The sequence below is a fragment of the Cavia porcellus genome, unplaced genomic scaffold, assembly GCF_034190915.1.
Source record: "Cavia porcellus strain 051 isolate PalLab524CR breed Dunkin Hartley unplaced genomic scaffold, mCavPor4.1 scaffold_2, whole genome shotgun sequence".
Classification (NCBI taxonomy): domain Eukaryota; kingdom Metazoa; phylum Chordata; class Mammalia; order Rodentia; family Caviidae; genus Cavia; species Cavia porcellus.
Window position 1 is genome coordinate 31,872,047 of NW_026947485.1, and position 24,246 is coordinate 31,896,292.

Sequence of the window (24,246 nt, forward strand, 5' to 3'; positions counted from 1 at the left end):
TTTATTTTGTTTATAGCAGCTGTCAGATTCAGCTTGCATAACGTCTTGTCACTTCTAGGGTATCGATGAGTTGATGATCTGCTATGTCCATCTGGTTTTCTGATACTTTGTCCTCACATTTGTCAAGTTCTCTAGCATGCTTCCCATGGAATTTTTCATGACGTGTTTCTGCATGCTTTCTCTTCATATTTTCTAATTCTTTACCAAGTGATCACTCATATACTGTGTCTTCTTGTTTAACTCAGTTTAACACTTTATCGATAAAATATTTTATCTGTTCACTTAAATCCTCTTTGAGCACATTAAACATCTCAGACATTCGTTTATATGTTTCTTCTTTTACCTCTTAATCATTTTGACCATTTGGTTTCTTTCTTTCCCTGTAGCTTCCTCTATTTCAGTCTCCATGAGATAAGCTTTGGGGGAGTTACAGAGGTTGGAAGGCATCTTGTCACTTTCCTTTCTCATGTATCTCTCTTTTTTACACTGCTGGTTGAAGATTGATTAGGGTGGGGAGCTTCTGTCACTACTGTGGTGACAGAATTAGATTCTGTCTCCCTGTGATGTGTTCTTGGATTTAGTTATATTTTGGTATTTATACTCCTCTTCATCCTATTGAATGCAACATTTTAAATTCTTCTTGGTGCCCAGACTTTTTTTGGAGGCTTGACCCTCAGCACTACTCAGAGAAGAAAAGACAATACAAAACAAACTGGATATTACCATACACTGGAAACTAATTAAAAGCAACAATTATGCCACCATCAACAATAGATAAGAAATAGGTTTATTACAGGATATTAACATACTGTTAAGAACCAATAATAGCTACAACTTTACAATGAAAAAGAGACCTGCAATAATTATGCAGACACAAACCAAATACTGACATTTAATAAATATCTACTAAAAGCATAACTATAGCACCATTAACAATAAGAAACAACTCAGCAATAATAGCATAGTCAACTGAATAGCTAAAGAGTAATAAAGTATAATAGTAATAATTTTTAAAATGGAAGAGGTTAGAGAAAATGAAAGAAGTAAAACTTGAAAAGAAAAGGAAGATGAGAAGAAAATTAAGAAAAAAATCAAATTAAAGAATAAAAGAAAGTGGAATCAGGTAAGGGTAAAAGAAAAAATCAATAAAAGAACAAAGATAAGAAAAAACAAACAAACAAAAAAAAAAAAACCACAGAGAAATGATCTCAAAAACTTCACTCCCTTGTTTAAGGGAGTGGTCCATCTCCAGGCCTGTGCTATTGGGATCTACCATATACAGGTAGAGGACAGTGAATCACGACGAGGGCCTGTTTTGTTTGCATGCCCACTGTTTGTGTGCGTGAATGCTGAGTCCTGCTCCACCTTCCCCCTGGGCAGGGTCAGTGGTATGGTATCTGCCTTAGGGTTGTGTTCACTCCAGCAGTTTTTAGTGTTGGTGCTGTTGGTGCCCTTCTGGATACCCCAAGTCACGGTCATCTCTGACTAGCTTTATGGTTTATGGGCTCATGAGGTACCCCCATCTCCAGAGGTCCTTCTGTCTGTATTCCCCAGGATGTGTCACTTCTACAATCTCAGGTATCTTGATTACACTGGCAGATGTGAAATCAAACAGACCACTAAGCTCTGTGCTTCAAGTAGGCCTGCCTCCTCTCCATGACTCTCCCACGAGTCAGGGCAAAGATCTATTTCACTGTGGTAGGGTGACCCCAGAGACAGTGATATTTTGTGACTTCTGATTCCCAGAATAGCTCAGTCTTAAACAACAAACTCTTTCCCCAAATGGCTCTGCAGACACTACAATGAATTTCTTTTCCAACTCCACCCTGCAGTGCTGACGGAGTCACTCTCAGAGCAAAACCTCACACTATTTGCAGCCTACAGTAACGATGGCCTTCTTTTGGGCCAGCACTGCCAGTTTGATATTTTCCCCTGGGACAGCCAATCCTCTCCAGGCTTACCTTGTGCTTATAGTTTCTAACCTGGGCAAGGCCATGTTGAGACCTCCTGTCCCCTCTTATGGTACTAACTGTTGTGTCAATGTCTGTCTTTGGCCTCTTGCATCAAATCAACAAAGGTAGAGGCACCACTGCAAAGACATTGCATCTTCCAGAATCACCTCAAAGAAAATCCTCAACAGAGTAATGCTAGCCTTAAGAACAGCCATTCCATAATAGTATTGTCTGAGTGATGCTCACATCGTAGCCAGAGGGTCACCAGTCTGAGAAACTAGTCAATACTGTGGTCCTGTCCACCTAGTATCAGATACCCAGAGTCACTTTTCCTGTGTCTTGTTGGCCTGACTTTTAACATCCAATTCTTTGGTGTATGATTTAACACCTGGTTGCATAAACTCTGGTGACTTGTATGCACTGAAAAGCTCAGAACTCCCAGCAGATGCAGGGGCTCATAATCTGAAATTAAAACCGTGTTTTCTTTGTGGCAGCACCCATGAAATTTTAGGTGAGAGCAGCAACCGTTTTTCCAAGTGTTTTTTATGTGCTATCATGGAAATTATAAAATATAAGGACACTGACATAGAGGCAGGGAAAGGGCTATATTTGACGGGACAATGACAGAACACTCCAAGATGTATTTCAGGAGCGATTTCAGAACTTGTATGCAGTAAACAGGGGCAGGAATTTTTCCTCTAGAAAGAGGCAACGAGAAATAAAGATGAGAGCTAGCAGTGTGGTGCAGGGCTGGGCAGCGGACCAAGGACCTCCCAACACCCCCTAGCACACAGCCCACCAAACACAAACACTCACCATGACAAATTGCTTGTTGCTGAATTTGGAAGAGGAATTGATTTCCAAGTGCAGGCTGATGTCCTGAACAAGCCACTATATAGGGCAAGAAATCTAGAGGATCAGGAAAAAAGGCAACCCCAGGAAGGCAGCAAAAGTCTTTGGGAAAGGGAGCTTAAACCTCCCAAGCCCATGATACTAGGAGATTCAAGTTCACTGGCCTTGGATTGCCAAGGGCAAATGTCTCTTGCTTATATGAATCTTTTGCTGTCAGTACAGAAAGTAAGAAAGTCATTGCTCACAAACACTGGAAGGAAAACCTCCCTAGCCAAGAAGTGAGGTTGGTAACCTGAGGACCCTAACTAGTGTAGGTAGAGTAAATGTCCTTGAGGGTGGCCCTTAGGAGGAAGAGTGCAGAGGTCAAATCAGTCCTGTGCTTTGCATTAGGGGACCGAGAGACTGCTGGCAGATGAGAATGGAGGTGGCACCGGATAGGAGGGCTGGAGGACAGGCCTGGGACTGTCTTGGAAGACACATGCTCCTTGAGGCTGGGAAGGAGCTTGGAGCTGGGCCTGCTGTGTGACAGCTGTTGCACTTGAAGCCTCTCTGTAGACAACAGGAAAAGGCTCTTACCTGCAGCTTCCGGACCCCGTGCCCCAGGGTGTCCCTGACAGCTGGGCATTCTCCTTCCTCTACTGGTGCACTAACCTAGAACTTCTTGTACTTTCAGGTGGCAAAGCAGGGCAAGGCCCTGGCTCGCGCGCGCCGTCTCCCAGGCTGCCCACCAAAACGCTGGGCGGTGCGCTGAACCCGCCTGCGTCTCCCAGGCTGGGCACCGCGCCCGAGGGCGCCGGAGCCCCGCGCACAGTCCCTCCGCGACCCAGCGTGCCCGCCCCGCCTCCGCCGCCCCCGCCCCTGCCTCCACCTCTGCCCCCACCTCTGCCCCCTTCATCCCCGAGCAAAGCCCCGCTGGTGTCCCCGTCCGGCCTGCCCACCAAAGGGAGCCCCATTGTGGCAGCGCCCCCTGTCCCCTGCACGCCTCCGCCCCCTCCTCCCACCCCTCCCCCGCTACCCCCTGCACCCCCACTCAGTGACAAGGCAGTGAGGCCCCCACTGGCCCCCTTGCACCTGCCGCCCGTCCCACCCCCGCTGCCGCTCCTCCCGCCCTGTGGGTATCCTGGGCTCAACTCGGAGAGCGCCAGCCCCGCCCAGGAAGTGCGGGAGCCCCCGACCCCGCCGCCCCCTCCACCACCCCCACCCCCTCCACTGCCCCCCTTCGCCGCGTGCTCCCCCAGGGCACCTGCGCCCCCGGTTCCGGGCGCTAACAGCAACACCGAGGCCCCTCCCCCGCTTCCCCCCAAGTCCCCCAGCTTCCAGGCCCTGCCGCAGAAGCCCGGCGTGCAAGCCTTGCCCGCGCCACCGGGCCCTCCAGGGTCGCAGCCCCTAGTGCAGAAGAAGCGGATTGGCCGAGGCCCAGGTAAGCAGCCCGTTTGGCTGGCGGCGTTGGGCCTCCCGCGAACCTCGTGGATTGCTCAAATCCGGGGATTTTGTTTCACACCAGAGCTATTCTGCGCCCCCTGGTGGAGCACGATAAAATCTTGCCCTTCCTTGGGACTTGTTTGAGGTACCACTTCAGAAATGGAAACAGGATGAAGGAGATTGGGAGACTTGCCCAAGATCATTCTGAAGAAAAGGCAGGGATTCTGGCCTTGATCTTCTTGCTGTTACTACCTGTGTCACCCTGTGCAACTACTTAGCCTCTCTGTGCTTCCTTCTCTTCTGTAAAATGGGAATGGCGACTGTGGCTGCTTGGCAGAATTGTTGTGAAATTGGATTTGTTGAATATGTGGTGATTGGGGCGGAGCCTAACAACAGTGAGCTCTAAAGAAGGGTCATTTACTCTGTTGACCTCTGGCTTCGGATCTATTCCTCAGTGCAGAAGGGACAGATGCAGCTCATTTCTCAAAGCAGGTCTCATTTTAGTCTTTACCTGAGTTGTTCGAGTCCCACATCTTTCCTGGCCCTCCATAGATTAGATTTACATTCTCTTTGGGGCATTCCCCAGATGACTCTAGAAACAGGGCCAACAGTTTTTAAGCCAAAGAGTAAGCATAAGCATAATTCCTTCACATAAAGAGCAGAGAGAATTGTGCATTGAGTGTACACGGCTCATGACTGATTTCTTTGGAATGATGTAACATCAGGCACTACACATCCTCACATACCTGCAGCCACACACATAAACACACTGCCACATCTGTGCACACCAACACACAGGAAAACATACACTGCACACCCAGCACCCATACCCATCTACACACACACACACACCCCACATTCCAGGCTCGACTCTAATCAGGCTGTACTTCCTAACACAAAGTCAGCAACAGCCTCTATAATCCAGGCATCTTCCAAACAAATGAGGGTTGGGAGGGTTAACCCAGATTTAAATCATGTTATTTAGTCCTCTCAACAACTCTAGGAGGTATGTGTACTGGTATGAGTCCCATTTTACAGATGGAAACTGAGGCACAAAAGAGGCATGTTAGTCATCCCAGTGGGAGAACTGCGGTTGAATCCCAAACAGGTTGGCTTGAGATATTGCGCTCTTACATTACATCCTAAAATCTAAACACCTACCCCCTCACATAAAGCTAAAGAATCCACTGTGCACATTCCTGTATCCTAATGTTTCATCATCTTCTCTATAAGGGACCAGTGGAGGAAAACTAAATCCACCTCCAGCACCCCCTGCAAGGTCCCCCACCACAGAGCTTTCCAGCAAGACCCAGCAGGCCCCAGCCTGGACCCCACCCCCACAGCCTGGAGGCCAGCTACGAAACGGAAGCCTGCACATCATCGGTAAGTGGGCTCATACCCCCAAGTGGGTTGCCAGTGAGGACGGGGGCCCCTCAGCCTCTGGCACATGAGCTAGAGGAGCTCATTCGGTGCTTCTCAGCAAATGGGTGGGGCTCACTTAAGCACAGATTGCCTGTAGGCTCTGTGAGATAGGGTCTCTCTCAACACTTTCTGCCTGGTTTCAGGACCTACTCTTGCATTCTGATTCAGATTAGAGGAAGGAGGAGAATGGACATTTAAACTATGTGTGTTTCTACACGTGTGTGTATGTGTGTCATCTGTCTGTCATCACAGAGAAATTAGTTTATGCACCTGAAAGACCAAAATGACTTAGATAAGGGGAAAAAAACGAGTGGGAAACTTACCAAGCAGGGGCCTCAATCAGAGCAAAAGATGAACATAGGAAGGAAAGCCACCTGGAGTCAGATGTGACCACAAAACTTCTGCATCCCTGGGATAGTGTTTGCCAGACACAAAGGCTGGACCACAGAGCAGGGAATCAGCCCATGAAGGGCCACATGGCCCCTCCCATCCTCTGCCAGGAGCTCAGGGTAGAACTGTTTGCTTAGAGGAACCCAGGTCCTACACTGGACACAAGCAGGTTCCTTCTCACCTAGTAAGGACTCCTCATCTACCTCCTGCACACTCTCCTAATCCTCCAACTGTCAGGAGCTGCAGACTGCAGGACCTTGTTGGGCCCAGCTTCCCCACCCTAACTCTGAACTCTGGGTATCCCTGACCACTTCTACCCCTTCAGCAGCTTCCTTGAGGTGCTGGTTGGAGTAAGTTAAGATAGATGATGGGGAATGATTGTTGATTTTCCTTCTCCTCCTTCCCCTCATGACAGCCAATCACTAGATCTTGAAAGGCAGATGGATGTCTCAGAGGAAGTAGCCTTGCCAACAAATCCCTTGTACAGAACACAGCATGTTCAGTCAAATCACCTGTGCATTCCTGGAAATGCTCACACATGGGTCACGACAGTCCCCCCAGTAACCTTTACCATTTCCCACATGTGCAGACGACTTCGAGTCTAAGTTCACGTTCCATTCTGTGGAAGACTTTCCCCCTCCAGATGAGTACAAACCATGCCAGAAGATTTACCCCAGCAAGATCCCCAGAAGTAAGTACCACCTTGACAAGACTCCTGGCTTTTCTTAACTCTCCAAAAGTAGATATGCAGACTGTGTTGACTGACCACAGACTATCTAAAAGATGATGTTGTGATTACTGTCCTAAAAGGATGTGTCATCCCTACTTTTAAAAGTGTCAGAATATTTTTTTATCCTGATACCTAATAATTTATTTGGAAGGTTTTTACAGACCAGGGTTAACACTTCACCATCAGATTTGGATGCCTAAATTAACTATATATCCCTCCCCCTCTTGGAGCCTCAGATTAGGGAACCAAACACCCCAGAACATCCCAATGAGATGAGATACAGGTGAGAAACTCGAATTCTACAGTTCAGAATTTTGACAAACCATGAAATGGAAAATGTTTTCCAGCCAACAATTCTCAACTTTGGCTACATATTAAAATGATTGCAGAGCTTTTAAAAACCTTGAAGTCCAGGCTGGATCTGATCAGAATATTCAGGGTGGCACTCAGCTGTCAGTATTTTTTAAAGGTGCCAGGTCATTGCAGTGTGTAGCCAGGGTTGAGACTCAACACAGAGAGAGCCTGCTTCTGCTTTGCTTGTGTGGTCAACTTACCTGTTTATTCTATGAAGGAGAAGAAGCTGGCCCACTTGCCTGGCAGATCCAAAACAGAAGGGAGGGAAGGCAAAGAGCATAAAGGTTGAGGTGTTGCCCAACCAGTGATGCTGCCCACTAGGAAACAGGAGTCAATGCTCACGCAGTGCTGGGATGGATTGGACAGAAGGTAGAGAGCTGGAGGGGCAGAGTCAACAACATGGGGCGAGGGTGGAGATGTTCCTGCCCACCACATAAGTAAGACACACACACACATACACACACACACACACACACACACACACACACACACCCAGTCCATGGCCTGTTCACCCAACTGGAAAAGTATCAGTGTTATCCAGGGCTAGTCTGTGACCAGGAGTCAGCACCCAGGTCTGGTGACCCTGTCCTTTCAGAGGCACTTTGGTGAAGTTGCTTCTGATGGACTCAGATTCCTACGGAGCACACAAACTCCAGCCTTCTCTGCTCAGGACAGAGGCTTTCTCGGCACCAGCCGGGGGACAGATGCCCCCGCTGGGTATGGGACTGTACAGGGCAGGAAGGGGCCTGTGTACTCTTCCGTTAATCACATGGACCTGCCACTTTTCTGAACTGGAGAGAGAAAAAGGGAAACAGCATAAAGATGGACAGAATGAGGGGGACGTCACACCCGCTGAGGGTCCCAGTGAAGACCCAGCAATGAACAGACAGAGCTGCTGTGTCTGTCTTGCATTTCTACTCAGTTCAAATACATTTGAACTGCCCATTGTACACTAGCTGCACTGAGAACATCAAAAGTCACCAAGTGTAAGAAACAAGCGCCCTTCACCAAGTCCCCACCATGCATACTCCTGCTATGTGTATGTGAGAAATTAGCCATGGTTAGCTGGGCATGGTGGCTCATGCCTGTAATCCCACCACTCAGGAGGCTGAGGTGGGAGGATCGTTGCTAGTTTGAGACCAGCTTGGGCTACGAAGTGAGCTCAAGGCCAGCCTGAACTGCATAGCGAGACCCTGCCTCAAAACAAGACAAAAAAAAAGAAAAGAAAAGAAAAAAGAAATTAGCCATGGTGACTGGGGCTGCCCTAAAGAGTGCATAGCGTGCCGAGGGTCGCCATGATGGGGTGAGGTGGCACTGGAGGACCCAAAGGCCTAGAAAGATGACATTTGCACCGGTATAGGAAGGCATCTGACCTGAGGACAGCACAGACCCAGGAGAGAACGTGACAGTTCTGGCACATTTAGGAACCATAAATCCTCTGTGGTATGTTAGGGTATGAAGTACCTGACTAGGGTGAGGCTACATAGATGACCAGAGGTTGTAGACAATAACACCTGTTCTCTCAGCTAGTAAAACAGATGAGTACTTAGGTGTTCAGGAGCAGCCAGCATTCTCAGGCCCATAGTGCCTGAGAGGAGAGAAAGCTCTATCCCATCATTCCACACCGCCTTCCAGGGAGGCCACCGTTGTCATCTCCTCTTGCTCAAAAGGAGACAATAAAATACCAGAAACAAAAACCTACTAAACGAGCTGCCATCCCACAAACTAGAAAGCACAGTTTCAAGTTCAAACATAAGAGGACTTTTAGATGGATGTGACATCGTGGACATGAAATTCTTTAGGAGCTTCCTAGAAAAATTAATGGAGCATGTTCTTGCCATCCTGTGAGCATCAGTGTAGAAATTTGTTAATGATACTACTGAGAAAGTTCAGGGTTGTGCCTGTCTTGATTGTGTTTCTCCATATGGTTTTCCTGTCTCTCATCATTGACTGAGTTAGGGTTCCTTATGGTCTGGGAGGCAGTATTGGTCTGTCATGAGAGTGTGTTCTGTGGGTGTGGGGCTCTCTGTGTGACCCCTTCTGGATGCCTGGGTTCTCTTTCTCCTTTTAGTGTGCACAAGTGTGCACACACACACACACACACACACACACACAGCACACAAAGATCCAATGCTTAGTTCTTCCCGTAGTCATATTTACTGTCTCTGTTCCACCATTATTGGCTTTTTTATTAGTACAGTAATGTTGTCTAGTTTTAAAAGTATTTTTAAATGCAGTAGATTCCTTAGTAAATTAAACATAGAATAACCATTTGACTTTTGTTAGTTGACTTCTTGTTATTGTAAAAAAAAAAAAAAAAAAAGAATACTTAAGGTAATCAATTTAAAAGAGGAAAGGTTTGTTTTATCTCATGGTTTCCAAGGTCTCAGTCTGTCACTGATAGGCCCTGTTGCTTTGGGGCCTGTTGCAAGGCAACACATGATCGCAGCTAGTGTGTGGCACAGCAGAGCTGCTCCTGTACAGTGGCTGGGGAGTGGAAGAATGAGAGAGAGAGAAAGGAAGGAAGGAAGGAAGGAAGGAAGGAAGGAAGGAAGGAAGGGAGGAAGGAAGGAAGGAAGGAAGGAAGGAAGGAAGGAAGGCAGGCGCTGGGGTCCCACAGTCCCCTCTGGGGTTACACCTTCAGTGACTTATAGCCTCCAATGAAGCCTCAGGTCTTAAAGGTTCCACCAACCCTCAAAGGCACTACTGTCTGGGGACCAAGCCTTCCTCATGTGAGTTTTGGGGGACATTCGAGATCAAGCTGTGGCTGACCTATCAATTCCTAAAATGTTTTAAACTACTGTTCAAACAAAAACTTGTATGATAACATCCATAGGAGCATAATTCACTGTAGCCAAATGGTGGAAATAGCTGGTGATCGGATAAACAAATGAGGGACAGCCGTGCAGTGGGGTGTGCTCCAACAGTAGAAAGCCGTGCAGTGCTGAGACATCTCACAGAGGAAACTCGAAAACGTGGAGCTAGGCGAAAGGGACCAAAAGCTAAGGCCGCATGTGACTCCACTGACATCCGAATCTAAAATTAGCAAATTCACAGAGACAGAAGGCTGGATTACTGGCTGCCAGGAAATCTGGGGTGGAAAATAGGGAGTGATTGCTAAAGGGTGTGGAATTCCTTTGTGGGGTGATAAACCGTATAGTACAACATTGTGAATGTACTAAACATCTCTAATAGTAAATTTTATATGGATTTACTACAATAAAACAAAATGACCAAAAACTGTATCAGGAATCTTTGGGGGAAAATACATAGGTTACAAATGTTTACTAACGTGACAGTAGAAAGAGTGAAGCCGTCATTATTTCAGTAGATGCTTAATGAAGTCCTTATCCCTAGAGAAGTGTTGCTCCATGAATATATCATGTGCCCTTGAGAAATAGCATTATACAGGAGGACGACAGGGGAGATAGTCACCCAAACATGTCATTTTAGTCTGGATTCCCAGAAAAACCATCTTCATTACAGTTCAGTGGGAAAGTGGCTATGTTGACATCACAACCTCTATTTATTTTTAAATTTTTAACTGCAGTATAAAACGCATACAGGGAATTTGCCAGTTAGTCATTGTAAGTATACAGTGAAGTTAAGTGCACTCACATTGCTGTGAAACTATTTATTATTAGTAGCTCTGTGCTCATTAAATAAGAGCTCCGTGTCTCCCTTGCCCCCAACCCTTAGGCAACTACTATTTACTTTTCTATAACTATGATTTAGAGTACTGTTTAAGTACATCATAATAAACAGATACACTTTTTTTTTGCTTCTGCTTTATTTTGCTTAGCAAAATATCCTCCAGGTTCATCCATGTTGCAGTTTATGTTAGAATTTCCTACCTTTGAGGTAGGAAATGTGTATCTGTGTTGTATTGTGTTAAGGTAGGAAATACACAATACAGCACATATACACAAACCACATTTTGTTTATCGATCCATGGTTGGACATTTGGGTAGCTTTCACATTTCAGCTGCTGAAAATAATGTTACCAAGAGTGTGAGTTTACAAATACCTGTTCAGGACCCCACTTTCAATTGGAAATTGCTGGGCCACATGGTATTGCTATTTTCATTTGAGGGATATCAAACTGCTTCCCATAGCAGTTCCAACATTTACATTTTCACCAGCAGTGAACAAAGGATTGTTTCTCTACATCCTTATCAGCACTTATTTTCAGTTTTTAAATTTTATTTTATGGTAGTCATTGTAATGGGTGTGAGTGGCATCTTACTGTAGTCCAATTCTTATTTTAAAAGTTGCTTCATACTTGTAGTAAAACTAACCACCATTATTTCCACCTCTCCATCTTACATTGCAGTAATTTTAACAATATAGGGTAGTTTATGTCATAAAAATCAGATTAGGTATCCCAAAGGTAAGAGAATCAGTAGGAAAGCATATCACCAATGGGAGTGTATTTATAAGGTGTGGTTGAAAAATATGGTGTGTGTTTAAATTTTTTAAAATTATTAAATTAAAAAATACACTGCCATTAATCCCCCCCAAATCCTGCCCTCACTTCAAACACACATCCTATCATTCTTGCCACTTTTTGAAGCAGCTCTGGAAGTCCTCTTTGTTGAGTGTCTTTTCATGGCTGTCTTAACATCAAGAATTCAAAACATTTATCTTTCATGGTCATTTTGACTTTGGAGAAGATCTGGAAGTCACATGGTGTCAAAAACAGTGAATAATGTATATGAAGGAGCCGTGTAGTATTTTTGCAAGCCTGCCTTTCCTTTAGTGGCATTAATTGTACTGTTTTTATCACACCTTATGAAGACACAAAAAAAGACTTCAAGAATTGCTTCAGAAAGTGGCAAGGATGGTGAGATAAATGTATTCAAAACAAGGGGGAATATTTTGAGATTAATAACATTACATCTTTTACTGTAATGAAAATTTTCAATTTAAACATCTACCATGTTTTCCAATTACCCCTTGTATGTCTGCCTTTGTGGTGTGCAATTAGGCAGAAGTTGTGGTCTCAGTCAGCATTTTTGGCTACTCATGATTATTAGTGTTGACTTTATAAGCTGTCTTCCAGCATCTCATTCCTCAGCCACTGCTCCTGTCTTTCCTGGACACTTCCTTGTTTCTATGAACCCACACCCACAGAAGTGCTGTCATGTCTAATAGCACCTCCCTTGAGCTGTTCTGATCCTGAGCCTCTCTGCTTGTCTCGGAGCCAACCCTGTCTCCAATTCCTCTCCTCATGTTCTCTCTCCACTTAAGTCCTCCCCAGATTTCTGTCCAATCACCATGACAAGAGCTTGGATCACAGCCACCAGCGGACCTCCCTGTTGCCAAATTCCATGGTCAGAGGCATCAGTTATGTGCCAGCACCCTTTCCTTCCAAAGCATTTAGATTTTCCTACAGCTCTCTTGCTTCTTCTGCTGCTCCGTTACACCAAAAGCCCCAGAGTCATCTCTGACACCTCTGCTTCTACTCCTACACTCAACTCACAAGGAAGCTCTGGGCCACCTTTTTTTGAAATGCATCCAGAATCTGATCTATCTCACCCTGTCTCCCACTCCTTCTCTGGCCTAAGTCACTGCCATTTCTTGCCCTGATGGCTGTGGGAACGAACAGGTTTCCTGCTTCATCCTGTAGCCAAATGATTCATCTGAACTTCGATCCAATCAGGCTACCCTAAGATCAATATCCTTCAGTGAATTCCCTTCACTTTATCACTTCAGATAAACTAGAAATTTTTATCATGCTGCATAAGACCTATGTGAACTGTCCCTCTCCCTTTCCATCATTCTCTTCCCACTTTTGTTTTGCTCCTGCAACACTTGCAATTTTTAGAACATCCCAAGCACATTCTTGTCTCAGTTCTTTGTATGTCATGCTCCTGTATGAAACTTCCTTCAGACATCCATGCAACTCACTCTGCACTTCCTCTGCATTTTTGGTCAGATGGTACCTGTCTCTAACAGTTCAGCCTGCTATAACAAAAATACCATCCACTGGTCAGCTTAACAGGCATTTATTTTCTCATAGTTCTGGAGTATGGATAGTCCAAGATAAAGGCGATGATTGAGTTAGTTTCTAGTGAGGGTTCTTCTTGTTTTTCAGTGGGACAGCTCTTCATTGTGCTCACATAGTGGACAGACACACAAGACATGCACTCTGATGGTCGCCAGTCCCTTTGTGGAGGTCCCATCCTCATAACCTCATCTAATGCTGATCCCCTCCCAAAGTCCCCATCTCTGGATACCATCACATATGTGTTCAGACTCCAGTGTATGAATTTGGAAGATCACAATTCAGTCCAAAGCCATACCTTCTTGGAGAGACCCTTCCTGACCTGTTTAAAGTAGTATTTCTTTCTGCCCCAACAGTTTTTATTTTCTTCATACTCGTTTTTAGTTGTGCTCAAAGCATTTATCACCTGCTTACATATCTCATATGTATACATGCTTCTTACACTGCTCTGTCTGCCCAGTACAGTGTACGGCCCCAATGCAGGCCTTTTTATTCAAGTCCTGTTGCAGCTTGTGCTGTGAAAATATTAGCTGAATATATAAAGAAAAATGTTCACTTGTACATACATTGCTAAACCACATACAGAATAAAAAATTTAGAAATAGGATAAATTGCTGTCAATGAGGTCAAATAAAGTAAGGCAAAGCCACATAGTAGAATACCACGCAATCATTAAAACATGGTTAGATATTCAGTGACACGGGAAAATATTAGCCCTACCATGTTAAGTAAAAAGTTTTAAAAAACAGCAAAGTAGTATATAAAAATAACATAAAATGAAATCTAAGCCCTGCAAAAAACCAGTGTGTCTATGTAGAAAAGGAGAATTTCATCAAATGGAAAAAAAGACTAGAAATATACCAAAATATCAAAAATAGTTATCACTCAGTGTTGGAATGCTAACTTTCATTTTCTGCAATACAATATTGTCCAAATTTTTATAATATATATTGCTCTCAGCAACGATTAGAACTAATTTTTAAGTTACAAATTATTGGGGGAGACAAGCTCACCCTATCCAGCCACATGTGGAGAAGGGAGTGAGACCCAGGATGACATCTGTGGGGGGTAGGAAGGCCTGAGCCCTCTACAGAGGGACTGTGGTCAAGGAAGCTATGAAGGCCAGCACTGTGACAGTGACAGTGACAGTGACAACACAGAGGGGAAGGTCAGATATGCAGTGTCGAAGGTCTGGATCCAATGGAAACTGTCATCTCCTCACTTAGAGATGAAGAGAAGGCCCTCAGGGGTCATAACACCCACTTCCTGCACGGACAGCTGAAGAGACCCAGGCAGGTAACAAGTGGTCTGCCCCAGTCCCCAACCGAAAACAATTCAAAACCGCCCTGAACCTTCACTAAAACATTAAATTATCCAGTGCTCTTTGTCCCTCCAGAGGAGCCTGTTTCTTTGCCCAGTAGCTCTCACCTTGGGGAATGTCACACCCCACAGGCCAGTTGGCAGTTTCTAGAGTGGTTTTTGTTACTAAAGTAGGTCTTGGAGAGGGCAGGGCTGCTATTGGCACCTACTGAATAGAGTCCACAGATGCTGATTTGTATCCTACAACATACAGGGCAGCCCCATCATGAGGAATTGTCCAGCCCAGGATGTAAATAAAGCCTAGATTAGAAAACTCAAGCCTAGGAGGTTTTTCTGTATCAGACAGGGGTTTCCTATAAGAATAACAATTTTCCAGTCCAGGTTACTCTCTGACTTGGAATGCGGTCAGGGGCTGTCTGTCAGTGCCTTTTTATTTTTCAGGGCTAACTGAAAATCTAACACAAGTTGTTTACTCAAAATATCTTTATTTATTTAGAATAAATGCACTCGTTAATTTTAAAGATGTTGAGCTGGGCATGGTGATAAACACCCGTGATGCCAGCACTTTGGGAGACTGATGAGGCAGAGGGTTGCAAGTTAGATCCGGGCCTGGGTTAACTTGATGGAACCCTGTTTTAAATTTTTTTAAAAAGGGTAGTCTGAAAGCCCTGGGTCCAGTCCCCAAAACAAAAATATTCCACACACACAAAAAAAGGAATGTTTTAATGAAAGTTCAGTGTGTTTTTGGATTATTTCCTAAGCTTCAGAGACCCTTCCTGGGATAGTTCATTTTAAAAACTTAAGTTTTACCTTAACAAGGGTTTTATACTGGCTTATATATGATCACTGTAGAAAAATGCAAAATATTTAAGAATTTTTTAAAAATGGTAATTTTACCATCAAGAGGAAGCAGTGTAGTTTAATGTTCTTGATGAATTTTAAACATAGTTGAGACTGTTCTAATTACATAGCTTCCTCTTTCTAAAACAAGCTTCTATAAACATTCAAATAGCAGCTTAGTATTCATGCCACATGATACCGAACCCTCGATGACCTGAAACCTTCTAAGGAACACAGGTCATCCCTGGTCATTCCCACGATAAATCTGTGATGAGTGTTTCTTCATTTCATGTTGCTTTTAAGTAGCGTACCAATCCGGACTGTTCTGGGGGCTTTGGGACATGGTTAATTTCCTGGCCTGTCAGGAGCAGGACAAGAACACCTCCTACTAAATACAGCAGAGAAGGAGACAATGAGATGAACAATTCAGAGCACCAGATTAAGGGGAGAGGCCTGGAGTGCCAAGAGCCGTGGGTTTAAAACATGGGTACAAGGGGCTGGGGATTTAGCTCAACGGCATAAGCGCCTGCCTTGCAAGCAGGTAGTCGTGAGTTCGATCCCCGGTACCGATAAAAAGGAAAAAGACAAAAATAAATAAATAAAACGTGGGTACTCCAACCAAACCATATATCTGCACATCTACAGATCTGTGTGAGTAAATATCAAAAAGAAAACACTGGAGGGATTAACTCCTGGGATGAGAAATTGGGATTATGGGAAGAACCAAGTAAGACGCGTTTGGGGGCTTTTCCATTATCTTCTGTCTTCCCTGAATGCTTTACTGTGAGTGTGTATTCCTATGTAACGTGCGTAACACTGACGCACAAAATACGTTCAAGAATAATTTGGATTCTTGTGGACTAGAAGTCTGATTCAGTTCAGCAAATGCATTTCCTTGTTCTGCCTGACCCTGGCACGTGCTTGGCATGGTACAGTGGCAGGCAGCTGACTGTCCCCAGAGGCTGTGTGTTATCAGGAACGTCTAATGTGCGTTTATTTGATGCTCTCAGTGTGTTCCCCTCACAGTATCCAGACTTGATTCCTCTGTATCCATGGTCAGTGACATAGAAAATGGGGTGGAAACACACTGGCCAGTGCCAGGGCCAGAACCAGAAGGTTTCGGGTTGACAGGCTCACATTGCTCTGAGCTCCCTGGCTTATGCTATAAGTGCTGGTTTAGCGACTGTTTCTCCATGAAGTGTGCACAGCTGACCCTGGGCCAATAGATGGTGAGATCATTCTTGTTTCTCTCAGGCCGTACTCCTGGTCCCTGGCTCCAGGCTGAGGCATCAGGGCAGAGCTCCGATGACATCAAAGGCAGAAATTCTCAGGTAACAAACACACCCTGCAGGTCTCTGAATTCGGCCACGCATTTTCCTTAGGGTTTCTCCTTCACAGCTAAACATTTTTCCTCAGTCTCCCTTTCCTTGGGAAAGCTATTTTGAGTGCCTTTGTTTTAAGCCAGTATGAAACACCCACAGTTTTAGACTCTGAAGGGGGAAGGAGGGAGTTCTCTGCCACTTGCAGAGGCAAGCGCGGTCACTGGGAACCCCTTCAGACCCTTCTGCAGTAACTGCCCCCATCACTCCCTATTCTTCCGACTGTGATGGTTGGAGGACCCTGGTAGAAAAATCCTGGAACGTTTATAAAATGCAATTCAGTTTTCTCTCGTCTATGGTTTCTTTTTGCCACCTTGGTATGGTTTTCTCCATCAGCATTATAATTGATTTTGACCAGATATCATGATCCAAGCCCCCAGGGCTACATGAAATAGACAAAGATCAGTGGGATTTACTTCAGTGCTTATACAGGATAATCTTTGAAGAAACATCCTCATTCTCGATCAAGACAATTTAGAAGTGTTTTCTAACATGGATAGAAGTCACATCTTTCACTGTGTGTAATAGGGCCTCACCTTTAACAAATGACAGGCTCTCATTTTGAAAACTCCTTTCTTTAAAACCATATATACAATCCTCCCCTGGCTTCCTCTGGTTTCCGAGTTTGGTGTAACAGACAGCACACTGGACTGTTTGCTGCTAAACTAGGCCATTCTGCAGCTGCACAGAATGTCAAGGAAAATGACCTGAAAAGGAAGGGACCTGGTTCCTGAAAGGTAGGACTGTTGTGATGATGGAAGGACTTCCTTCCTCTAGCAAATACCAAGTAATTCAAGAATTGCAGTAACAATTCTCAGATGATTGTAGGTTCAATACTGGGTATCAGTTGTAATTAAAATATATATACAAAAGGGAGGGGAGATAGGCAAATTGCTAGTAGATGGAGAGGATTCTGGAACGATGGCAGGATAAGAAGTACAAGGAGTCTGTCTCCTTGCCTAGATTGCAGTTGCACTGGTGGGATCTGTCTGATGGAACGGTCTTGGAACTTGGGACTCTGTTAAAGGCATACGCATCCCAGGGAGGCTTCCATGATAAATTTCAGTTGGTTTAATCAGTTTCAGCTCTTAATACAGGAGCTGAAAGCTCCTTTCCCAGTCACCATGGTAGGCAGCTGAGCACATGTATCTGGAGCAGCTTCTGCATAGCTGATGGGAAACAACATGGGCAAAATTTTAAAAGCCCAAAATCTAACTAATAGGGCCCTGTGCTCTGATAGCTTGTGTTGCTTCTGTTCTGTTCTGTTCAAAATGGCTGCATCTTCTCTCCTGTGGTTCCAACCTCCACTCATTCTGGCTGAAGTGATGTACTAAGGAGTTTTTTTCTTCCCTTCATTTTTCTCACTTTCCCCTTTTGGGAGCCAAGCATAAAGACTAAGACATTCAGCAGTAACTTCCCGTCTGGGGAGGATGGAAAGTGAGTGTGTATGGCCAGGGAAAGACTCAGGCTCAAGAAATACTTAGGACCTCAGGTGGACACCTCAGGCTCATACTTGGCACAGAGGCAACCAGGAACAAGCCCCAAAATAAGGTAAGATAAAAACATAACAATGAAAATAAAAACTGCAGACCCTAGGGAAAGGAAAGAATCTGATTTCCAAAGTTACTGCATCATTTGATTCAAATATATAGTTTTCAACAGACATAAATTATATAAAGGAAGAGGACAGTACAGCCCGTTCAAAGGAAAAGAAATCAACAAAAACTACCCCTGCAAAAGACCTGATGGCAGCTCTATCAGAGATTCTAGCAACCACTGCCTTTAATAATAATTCAATGAAAAAAAGGTGTAGAGAATTCAGGAAAGCTATGTATAAACAAAATGGAAACTCAATAGAGTCAGAAAAAAAGGAGGGCAGGAGGTGTAGCTTAGTGTAGAGGCCCTGGGTTCATATCTAGTACCACAAAAAAAGGCAGAGTTGAACTGGCAAAAGAACAAATCAATGGGGCTGGGGATTTAGCTCAGCAGCATAAGCACCTGCCTTGCAAGCACACAGTCATGAGTTTGATCCCCAGTACCAATTAAAAAAAAAAAAGAATAAATCGATGAACTTCAATGTAGGTCAGTCAAAATTGAGTCTGAAGAACAGAAAGAAAAAAATATATAAGAAGTAAACAGAATCCAGGACACCTGTGGTATGCCATCAGGTAGACCAACACATTTATTGTAGGATTTTTAGAAGAAAAAAAGAGAATGGGGTAGAAAGAATCCTTGAAGAAATACTATCTGAAAAACTTCCCAAGTTTGACAGTAGGCATGAATATAAACCCCTGAAAAGCTCATCGAACTAAGTAAGATTAACTTATATCAAAAGACAATGAAGATTTTAAAAGCAGCAAGAGAAAATCAACTTGTCACATACAAGGGATCCTTGATACAATTATCAGATTTTTAAAATCAGAATGTTAGAAGCAAGAAAGCCAATAAATTCAAAGACTTAAAAGGCTTTCAACCAATAAATCTGTATTTGGCTAAACTATCCTTCAAAAGTGTAAACGAAAGCCGAAGAAGTTTTTCTTATTAGACCTGCCCTGTTCTTCAGGAAACCTATTACCTTTTTTCCTTCATGTCCCATGCAACTACAGAATGGCCCAGTTTAGACACTGGCTCTAGATTGTCTCTGATTTCTGCTTTCTTTCTAGTATATTTCTGCAATTTCTATACTTATATATTACTATTATGGTTAGAAAACCATAACCATCATAATCATAGTCCCATATCTCTATATGGCTCTTCACAGTTTTCAGTTAGCTTATATGTTATCTCTAGGTGATAAATAACCCTATGATAAAGCTGGAGAGATAGCTTTAATGGCATTTTTATAAAAGAGAAAATGGCAACCCAGAGGGTTTAGGAGCTTGCCCACGGTCGCACATTTAGATATACTTTCTGGCCTCTGTCCAGTGCTCCTGACACTGTAACTCACAGCTTATCCTGGTGTGTTAGAATCTCCAGGAGTAAAATGGCATCTTCACCATCATGTGGCAGGGTTGTATGGGACACTGTGTGGGATCTGGTCCCCAGCCTCACGGCAGGCACATACCTAAGTCATCCCAGACTGATGGTTTTTATCTCTGACCGTGACAGTCCAGTATAAGATGGATTGTAAATTCTCCTGCAGTCATCCCACAGTCAAAGACCCCTGGTGCTCTTTTGTGTCTCACTGGAGACCTCCTCAGTTCATTCTCAGTGCACCAAGGCACAGAGCAGCACCCAGAAAAATCGCTGGCTCCTCAACAGCAAGCAGTACCTCGGATAATGCGCTTTGTTATGGACAGAGTGAGCACTGCTTGGGTGGAGGCCCAGGCTGGAAGTCTGAGGCCTGGGTCCCTTGTTCACTTTTCTTTTACCTTGACCTGATATCTTCAGAGTGTTCTTCGCTTCTCCTGAGAGTCTTGCCAACTGAATTGCTAATCTGTGTTCCAATAAATGTTCATAAAACAGCATTAAGTCCCCAGATACGATATCTTCATTTGCCATTTTTGTTTTTCCACCCACAACTCCTTGGGTAAAATCAGGTCCTTGCATGTGATGGAGCCATCTCCCCAACCTTCGTGGCCTTGGGTGAGTGAGGAAAAACCCTGGGTAGGTCTTTTGTATGCAGTACACCTTCTCATCCCACCCAGTAACGTTCTGCCGTATTTCTACAGTTAGCCCTAAAGACTGTCCGGTGAGAAGACGGTGAAGCCATGGTCCTGGGGCTCCATATGGCAAGATGGTACCTCCTGAAGAAAGAGTCTGACTCTACTGTACTCAAGCTACATGCAGTTGACATACAGGCTCTGACAGAGCACTTATTTATTGTAAATATGTGATTTGCACGGGCTTTAAAGCAGCATTTTAGTCGACTTTTATTTGAGTAATATTTTTTAAAACACCATTTCTCCTTTTTTAAAAAAAAAAAATACATCATGGCATTAGTCTGTACAAATAGTGCCCTGTCACACCCCATAGTGTCTATTCTGTGACTGTAAATATGCTTGCAGGCTGGCCCTTCCTAGATTTGAACCATTTTTAAGCGTGTCCTTAGTTTGCAGGTAGTCCCAAAGCCATAAGTATCCACCATGGCTTCTTATTGGCATGACTTTACAGTCTCATTGCACCAACTGCAAAATCAAACCAAATAATGCCTTATAATGATGCAGCTCAGAGGAAGTAATGTGTCCCCACACCCCGACAGTGCCGCGCAGCCTCCAGTGAGCGAGATGCCACATCTCGCTTCCGTTTTGCAGTACAGGGATGTTTTTTTGCTGCCTAATGTAAATATATCACTATGTCAAAGCAGGAGTGGGCTTGGCCCCCTCCTGAACCTTCCACAGGGCCCCTTTTGTAACTGAATTATTTTACAAGTAGCCAATGCTCTTACTGTTTACAGTGTTCCTAGTGTCCGTGTCTCTGTCACTTTCCTCCTGTCCCTCCAGGAGGATAAGGTCAACTATATGAAATTTTGGTATTTTAGTTTCCTGCAGGTTAAGTAATACACAAAATTCATTGTTATTGTAAACTACAAATTCTGTCTCAGAGGTCTCCCTAACCTGTCCTCACCCTGAGCACAGGTCCATGAAAATTTGACATGAAAAAGTATAAAACAAAACATCTTGTAAAATGTGTAAACATCTTGTAAAATCTCAAGAAGTTGGCCCCATGCCTGTGCTTTAGGACCCTGGGAACCAGCCATCAGGCCAAACTGAGCTCCCTTCTAAGCCAAAGGAGAACACCTAAGACTAACAGTTTCCCCTGCCTTCTGGTGGGCACCCAGGAGCCAAGGATGTGTGTGAATTTCACTGCCCTGAACACAGAAGGCTCAGGCGCAGGTGGGACTGCCCCTCCCACTTTCTTTGAGCCAGCAAATGTAGAAGTGTGTATCTGCTTACTGCCTGACCCCAAACGCTGTCCAACCTTGAGAGAGAGGGCTGTATTAGAGGAAAGAAAAAAAAAAAAAAGACAGAAGAAAACAAACTGATCCCTGGGCTGTGCTCAGAATAACAACAAATTAAAGGAAATTGGCAAGAAAGAGCAGTGGAAAATGTTTGTTTTGGAGGGACCCACTTACACCTGTAGGGTAGCAGGTGCAGGCAAAGCCATCCAGATATGATGGATAAGGAAAGAAGGTTTGGCCAGCAGGACTGCAGACACCTGCCTATTGACTGCAACAAAGATTAAGCTGGTATCCTACAGCAGCGTTGTGCTTTCTGAATCCAGACAAGCATCCGAGAGCCATGACAAAGTTCGTGTCTCTGCAGCATGACTCAGGCCAAACTATAGCAGTGAAATCAATGGGAAAGACACTTTGCAGACCTTTTGCATTACTGATGTGTTGTGAAAGGTTTTCAGAAGGTCAGAATTTCTTTGAACAGTATCCACTCTGCCTTCCTCCTATCTGTGTAAATAATTATAAAAGCTTTAATTACCATGATGAAGGCCCTAGACAAAGGCAAGCCCACCTTCAGAGTAGACCACATACCCTGATGAAGTATTATTCCTACCTTCATGTGCACTGCTGGTTCAGAAATCAAATATCAAACTAGTCAAGGACAGAGGAAAGGAATAAGCAGAAACCAAAAATGGCAAATAGGGGGAAATCTCAGGAATCTGGCATCACATCATTCCTCAAGACCTGTCACTGAATCCACAATGCTCTGATCTTGTGTGCTGGTGCACAAGTTCCCCGGGTAGTGTGCAGGTTGGACCCCAGACGGGAACTCGCAGGTAGAGGCCTCCCTGCTGTCCTCCCTGATTCTCGCTGACTGCAGCCTGTGACTCCCGCAGTGTATCTCCTGTATTTTATATTTATTGATGTCTGCTCTGTAAATTCATTTCTTTATACCTAATAAACTTTAATAAGGGGAAATGCTTCCATAATTGTTTCCCTGTTTAAAAAAAAATAAATCTATGGTCATCAATACTAACCTAAGCCTGATTTTTTTAGTTGAAGTGAAAGAATTGCATGTGTACTGAATTTGTACTCATATATATACCTTTGTAAGGATTAGGAGGGATTTGCCACAGTAAAATGGATATTACAGGGGCTGGGATTTAGCTCAGCGGCATAAGCGCCTGTCTTGCAAGCAGGCAGTCATGAGTTCGATCCCTGGTACCAATAAAAAGGAAAAAGGCAAAATGGATATTACAGAGACCCTGCGCTCGCGTGTTATAAATCAGGCCTTTCTCTTTTGAGTTAATTTCATGAATGCATGGAAAATCAAGCAAATTAAATAAAATACTGTTTTCAGATGCATTCATAAAAGTGAATAGCATTATTATTATTATTACAGAATGGGCAGAGTGTATTGCTTATAAATTCTGTTAACTTGTGTTATAATGGAACAACCTCCATTTAAAGTGTCCTTAGTCCCCTTCCCCCAATTCACCAAAACTCTAAAAAAATCTGTATGAAGTAGAACCATTTCAAATGTTTTAGATGGATGCTGAGAGCTGATACAGGAGAGTGAGGTGTACCTGCTGACATGCAAGTTTGGAAGGCAAACGCAGACTTGAATCTGTTTTGTCTCCTCTAAGTTTGGGGAAGTAAGTCTGTGCCTCAGTTTGTTCATCAGCCCAACAAAACATCAATGTGTTTACAAGCAAGCCATGAGCCCTTATGTCACATCAGAGCCAGCTAAGGACTCTCCTTGCACTCAGAAGCAACCAGTTTACATAGTTCTACTCAGTCACAGACACCGCTCTGCTGGCTGCATCCCAGGAGATCCATTTACATGTTTGCTGAGCTGCTCTCAGAGCACACTTCACTAGCTCTGCTGCTGGGTAACAAAGACGAGGGGTAATCAAAATTCATAGATGGTCCAGAAATAGATCTCACCTAGAAACCAGTGTTAAAGCTAAATACTGCACCCTTCGCATCACAGTGAGTTACTTGGGGCTGACTTATTTTGCCTGACCCATACAGGTAGAGGTACAGATAAACTGTTTGATGACTAAAAGAGCAAGTCTGAATGTGGAAGAAAAGCAAGAGCCCAAGATGCTAGGGAATGATGAACTTCAAAGTCATTGATCATCATGGATGGTGAAGGAGCTGTAATTGTAAGCACTTCTTGTGGAGTTAAGAAAAGGAGATGTGGCCCCCAGAGGAGTGAGGAAGAACTGTAGATGATAGGACCAGGTTCCAAATTCCACCCCTAGAGGGCTTTGGCATCCTCCACAAACCCATCCTGTTATGCGATGAATTGTGTGCCCCCCACAAATTTCATATACTTAAGTCCTGATCTTTAGTATTTTAGGGCACGACTTTACTTGGGAATAGTCATTACAGACATCATTCTATTAAAATGAGGTCATCCTGAAGTAGAGCAGGCCCTAAATTAAACAGGACTGGTGTCCTTATTAAAAAGAAGGGAGACATAGGCAAAACAAGGGACAGTGTAGTGTAAAGAGAAGGACAGAGATTGGGGTAATGCAAAAGGTTTCCAGCAAAGCAGCAGAAGCTGGGCAAAAGGCTTGGAATAGATTCCCACAGCCCTTGGAAGGAATCAAGCCCACCAGACACCCTGATCTTGGACTCCTTGATCCAAAACTGTGATAAATTTTTCCTGGATACAC

The 24,246-nt window shown here is 44.1% G+C and overlaps 1 protein-coding gene and 1 long non-coding RNA gene across 3 annotated transcripts in view; one reads left to right on the forward strand and one right to left on the reverse strand.

Moving 5' to 3' along the window:
• Positions 1-22,598, forward strand: part of Wipf3 (WAS/WASL interacting protein family member 3) — an 87,052-nt gene extending 64,454 nt beyond the window's left edge. The window contains exons 5-9 of one of the 2 annotated variants that reach the window (XM_003467950.4): positions 3,478-4,224; positions 5,460-5,609; positions 6,628-6,729; positions 16,544-16,620; positions 20,340-22,598. In XM_003467950.4, the coding sequence (XP_003467998.1) occupies positions 3,478-4,224; positions 5,460-5,609; positions 6,628-6,729; positions 16,544-16,620; positions 20,340-20,363 (1,100 nt within the window). In that variant the 3' untranslated portion in view covers positions 20,364-22,598. The remainder of the gene's footprint in view (positions 1-3,477; positions 4,225-5,459; positions 5,610-6,627; positions 6,730-16,543; positions 16,621-20,339) is intronic. The other variant, XM_005002841.3, reaches the window with a different exon arrangement.
• On the reverse strand, positions 189-4,083 carry LOC134474002 (uncharacterized). The gene is made up of 2 exons (XR_010044533.1): positions 4,048-4,083; positions 189-3,353 (listed from the first exon to the last, which is right to left on the reverse strand). It is a non-coding gene; the product is annotated as an uncharacterized LOC134474002 (long non-coding RNA).
• Positions 22,599-24,246: the final 1,648 nt, after the last annotated feature.